Genomic DNA, 5,721 nt, shown 5'->3' with positions numbered 1-5,721 from the left:
GGTTTTTGGTCAGCAGTACAATGAATAATTTTTGGAAAAAATTAGTTTTTTTTTATGTTCAACATCTCTGATCATCAGGGACAATGCAAATCAAAATCACAATGAGATATCACCTCACATCTGTCAGAATGGCTAAAATAAAAAACACAAGAAACAACAAGTGTTGGCAAGGATGTGAAGAAAATGGAACTCTTGTGCACTATTTTTCGGAATGCAAACTTGTGCAGCCACTGTGGAAAACAGTATGGAGGTTCCTTCAAAAAATTAAAAATAGAAATACCATATGATCTAGTAATTCCACTACTGGATATTTAACGAGGGGAAACAAAAACACTAACTCAAAAAGATATACACATGCCTATGTTTATTGCAGCATTATTTACAACAGCTTAGACATGGAAGCAAGTCAAGTGACCAACAACAGACAAATGGATAAGGAAAATATACACAATGGAGTATTACACAGCCACAGAAAAGGGTGAGATATTGCCATTTGAGACAACTTGGATGGACCTAGAGGGTATTTCACTAAGTGAAATATGTTAGAGGAAGACACAATGCCATATGATTCCACTTGTAAGTGGTATTTTAAAAAATGAATAAACAAAAAGCAGAACCAGACCTATAAATAAAGAGAATAAACTAATGGTCGCGAGTGGGGAGTGAAGTGGGGGTTGGGCAAAATGGGTGAAGAGGAGAGGGAGTTACAGGCCTCCAATTATGCAATGAGTAAATCACATGAATAAAAAGCCAGCGAATAAGGAATACAATCAGTGATAATGTAATAGCAATGTAATGAGACAGATGATAGCTATACTTGTGGTGAACATAGCATAATGTATAAGCTTGTCAAATTGCTGAGCTGTATACCTGAAACTAGTGTAATATTGTTTGTCAACTATACTCAAATTTTTAAAAACAAACTAGTTTTTTTAACCTGAAAATAAGTTAAATACAATTTTTGTAAATAAGTTAAATATAATATTGGGCTCTAATTTCCCAAGAGCCTTTTTGATGAACACCGTTTACATTCCCAGAAGTTTCTGCAGTGCATTTTTCATATATTTGTTCCTAAGACTATATATCACAGGATTAAGAAGTGGGGTTATGACAGAATAAAAAAGAGTCACAATCTTTTGTGTTCCAGCTTCATGCTCAGATGTTTGGCTCCCATACATAACAAGTACTGAGCCATAAAACAGTGAAACCACGGCCAGATGAGACCCACAGGTGGAGAAAGCCTTTCTTTTCCCAGCTGCTGAAGGGACTTTGAGTACTGTTCTTAGGACCAGAGCATAGGACCCCATGATGAAGAGAAAGGGAATGACGAGGGGCAGAGGACTTAAAGTGGAGAGGACACGCTCTACTACAGGAGCTTTTTTGCAAGTGAGTGCTAGAAGAGGACCCGGATCACACAGGAAGTGGTCAATGATCCTAGATCCACAGAAGGACATTTGGGAGATGATGGTGATGGGAATCAGGAACCAGAAGAACCCAAGTATCCAGCAACTGACCACAAGATTGGTGCAGAGATGTCCTGTCATAATGGTTGGATAATGTAGAGGCCGGCAGATGGCAAGGTACCAATCAAATGCCATAATAGCAAGAAAAAGCACTCTGTAGAACCGAAGGAGAAGAAAAAGTAGAACTGGAGAAAGCATCCAGAGAAGATGACCTTGGTGTCAGAGAGGAAGTTGGCCAACATGTTGGGGACAGTGGAGGTGACATACCAGATCTCTAGGAAGGAGAAGTTGGCGAGCAAGATGTACATGGGAGTGTGGAGTCTCTGATCCCAGCACACAGCACAGATGGTAGACCCATTGCCCGTGAGGGTCAGGAGGTAGAGAACCGAGAAGAGCAGAAAGAGGAGCATCTGCCCTTCCCTGGGGCAAAGGAAGCCCAGGAGGATGAAGCCAGTGATGGTGCTGGAGGTGTTGGGGGTGTTGGAGATTTTCATGTATCTGGGAGAGATGAAAGAACCTATAATTACTAAATATTCCTGGAACAGCAGCAGGACTCAGGACTCCATTTTCTTTGTCCAAAGAAGAAACTGAGATTAGTTTATTTATTCAGTATAAATTCAATATTTAATGAGTGTTTACTGTTTGCTAGGTATTTTTTTATAGATACTAGAGATATAGCAGTGAACAAAATAGATTAAAAATCCCTATTGCATTTAGCTTATCCCAGGTAGGAGAATGCAATGTAGACTGATATTACTACGTGTAATTCTTTTTCTCTCCTCTTAAACTAAATATACTGGGTTAACTCTCTTCTTGACAAATGCCTTTTTAAGAGTAGGCTGAGGTTCTTGTTATGTCCAGCAGAATTGTCATGGAGGTGAGTGGGGTTCAGATGATCTTCGCGTTTAGATGCATTTCTTTAATTTTTTTTAATGAATGGATAAATGCATTGCCTTAGGAACTCCATGAACAGTCACCTAATGCACCTGCTTGTAGGCAGGTGCCTTGTTCGTCATGCGATTCTGGAGCAAGAAAAATGTGGGACTTTTGATGTCACTTAAAAATTATTTGACATTTAGCTATATTTTTTTTTTTTTAAAGATTTTATTTATGTATTCGACAGAGATAGAGACAGCCAGCGAGAGAGGGTACACAAGCAGGGGGAGTGGGAGAGGAAGAAGCAGGCTCATAGCAGAGGAGCCTGATGTGGGGCTCGAACCCATAACGCTGGGATCACGCCCTGAGCTGAAGGCAGACGCTTAACCGCTGTGCCACCCAGGCGCCCCGACATTTAGCTATATTTTAAGCTAACCTGGTGATTCACTCTAATGCCATTATCTTCCAATTCATTGGGCAAATCCATCAAGTTTGCTGGAGAAAACTACCGGAAAAAATATCACCTAAGGCCATTTGGGTAGATATCCTAAAAAATAAAATTAACATCAATAATCTGAACATATTGGAAAAGGTCTGTTCTCTGGGGTAANTCTAGGGTACGGATGCAGTGGTGTGCTGGAACCCCTTCTCTGGGTCAAGTTTGTTTAGGACATTGACTTGATTGCCAGGTTAAGGGGTACTTCATGCATCCCCTAAGAACTTCTAAGATTCTGACCATCTCTGTCTCAATGTGTATTACCACAGGGCTTTCCTGGCCTCAGTTAGGATTGGAAGGGATGGGGAGATGATGACTGCATTATGAGCTCCATCTTCTGTATGCTTTTGCCTAGCTTTAAAATCGTCGGTGTCAGAGCTCAGGTTAAGTTCCAAATTATTATATATTTATTTCTCATAAAGGGGAGCTGAAAGCAGGTTTTATTTAAAATTTCTTATTTGTAAAACAACTCTTTTCATGTCGNCAGCTCTTTTCATGTCAGATAAAAATATTCAGGACTTTTTGCCTTTGTTGGAGAAAAATTTTTATCCTAATTTGCCTGTCTTTTTGTAGAATGTGTTATAACTAATATTGGAGTGACTTGGTACATTGCTTACTCACAAGCGGCAGAGGGTGGGATTTGATATAACCCATGAACTCAGGCTATCCAATCTCAGAAGTTAAAACAGAAACTTTATGAAGCTTGTGAGTTTATAATATTAATTTACAGACATGATACCTGGATTTAATCAATTCAAAGAATCTGTTGCTTAGTAGTGATTGTGTGTTTTTGGTTTGGATTGTTTTGCTGGGTTTCCTCAAATCTCAATTTATACTCACTCATCTATTTGACCATCTTATTACTGGAAATGTGGATAGTTGGGTAAATCTTTGAGGGCTTTCTTTTTTTTCTGTATATTTTAATATCACATATCCCTTTCTCATCCTTTATAACTCAGTTGCAATTTCCATTTGTTCTTTTTCTAAAATTTGTCTTGATGCATCTGCTTTTCTCTTTCCCCTGCACTTCCTTGTTCAAACTACCATTATTATTTCTCTGGATTACTACAAAGCCTCCTGAATGATCTCTTTTCTTCCTGCCTTTGTGTCTTTAGAAGCAATTCTCTACAGCAGCTATACTGACCTTTTAATAATGTAAATAAGATTGTGTCATTTCTTTGTGTAAAAACATTCAGTAACTTCCCCAACCTAGAATAGAATCCAAGTTCCTATTTATGGAGCATGAGCCCCTCAATGATCTGGCTTTCACCTACTTCACCAGTTTTTTCCCTTCTTCCTCCTTTTCCCCTTGTCTGCCTTTCCCTCTTTCTACTTACTCAGTTACATGGGCCTTCTTTCTGTACTAGAATAAGCCAAGCCCAGCTCTGACCAGGTGCTTTTACTCTAGGTTTTTGTTTTTGTTTTTTCTTGTTCTGGGAATCTCCTCTGGAACCCATTCTTCAGGTTTCAGTACAAATATTCTCTTCTTCAGAACACTCGATGTTAGTTCGTCTGCCATTCTTTTGTTCCTAAATTTTTATTTTCTTTTTAGCACTTTTCAAGATCTGAAATTATTTTCTTTACTTATTTGTTGTATTTGCCAGTTGAATGAAGTCAGAGAACTTGTCTGTTGAATTCATTGTTTGATTAGAGTTGTGGCACATAGTAGGTATTTAATAAATTGTTGTATAACTGCTCTTTTTTTCAAAAAAATTTTCTGATTATGAAATACATATATCATACGAAACTTTGGAAAAGTACATGAATTGTAATGAAGAGAATGATAAAAGCTTTTAAAAATATCTATAAAAGTTATTTTAGGAGAAATATGTTCTAAGCCTTAAAATGATATTATTTATATGAAAGTGATTTTTATACCATGGGAACCAAAAAATAATGTGAGTGAAATTTGCAGGAATGCATTCTTTAGTAACTTCTGTGTATTACCTTGAGTTACTAGATTTCAGGGAATCTATTTGAAAGGGGGTTATGAGAGATTGAATGTTCTTGATAAGAGAAGCTCTTCTATTTTTAAGTGATCTCTTAAATTGCTAAAGAATGGCTGGCAGAGTGGAAACGTAGAAAGACAAAGGCCTCAATTCTGTTGATTAAAAAAAAAACTAACTTGTTTATGGATCTAGCATAGTAATTTAACATCTTAGTTTCTTAAATGTAGAGTGGGAACTGTACCACAGAATTCTTAATCCTATCCATGTGTGGGATGTTTGTTGTTATTCTAGGAATGCCCAGACTGCACAGGATAGTTAGACTTGCAAATCTAGAAGTGATATATAATCCTGGAATGAATACCCTTGCTGGATGTTGTATTAATTATATATGAAGATACAAGACACAGGGCAGCTTGCAGAATAGTTTTCCAGGTAAAAGCCTGATGAAACTGTCTTGGAAAATAGGAAATGTGTAAGAGATTTTATGCTAATTCTAATAAAATTAAATGTGGTTAAAGATAGAGGTATTTCTGCTAAGCTGTTTTGTTACTCACTGTTTTTCAGTTAGGTCCTAAGCGTAGAAAGCAGATGCTGTGTTAACTGTCAGTCTAAGTTGGCTGGGTCCCCATGAATTGGCCTCAGAGGTGGTGTGGCCAACGTTGTGGAAACATGAACACAGGAGCCTCAACTGTGTCTGTGCACTCAGGCTGCTTGGACAGAGAATTAACAAAACAAAACAAAGAAGCTTCACTTTTTAACTTGTGAAATTAGTATCCATAATCTTGACACATCCAGCTGGTCCCAGAAACACGGTGGAGTGCGAATCTTGGTATCCTCACTAGTTAAGTTCTTCAGGCAGCCAGCCAGACAGTTCCCCTGTGAGCATAACCCTCTGCCTTACTTCTGGCGGGAGGGGTGGGGGGTGGGGGGTAGGTGG

General features: G+C 38.2%; 1 protein-coding gene across 1 annotated transcript; it reads right to left on the bottom strand.

Moving 5' to 3' along the window:
* Positions 1 to 1,025: 1,025 nt before the first annotated feature.
* On the bottom strand, positions 1,026 to 1,984 carry LOC100477874 (olfactory receptor 11G2-like). The gene is given in 2 exon segments (XM_002931351.2): positions 1,026 to 1,606; positions 1,609 to 1,984. Coding segments are annotated over 2 exon segments (930 nt in total). The 5' UTR covers positions 1,958 to 1,984.
* Positions 1,985 to 5,721: the final 3,737 nt, after the last annotated feature.

Source organism: Ailuropoda melanoleuca, chromosome 20 (assembly GCF_002007445.2).
Source record: "Ailuropoda melanoleuca isolate Jingjing chromosome 20, ASM200744v2, whole genome shotgun sequence".
Lineage (NCBI taxonomy): Eukaryota > Metazoa > Chordata > Mammalia > Carnivora > Ursidae > Ailuropoda > Ailuropoda melanoleuca.
This window is presented reverse-complemented; position numbering and strand designations above follow the sequence as displayed.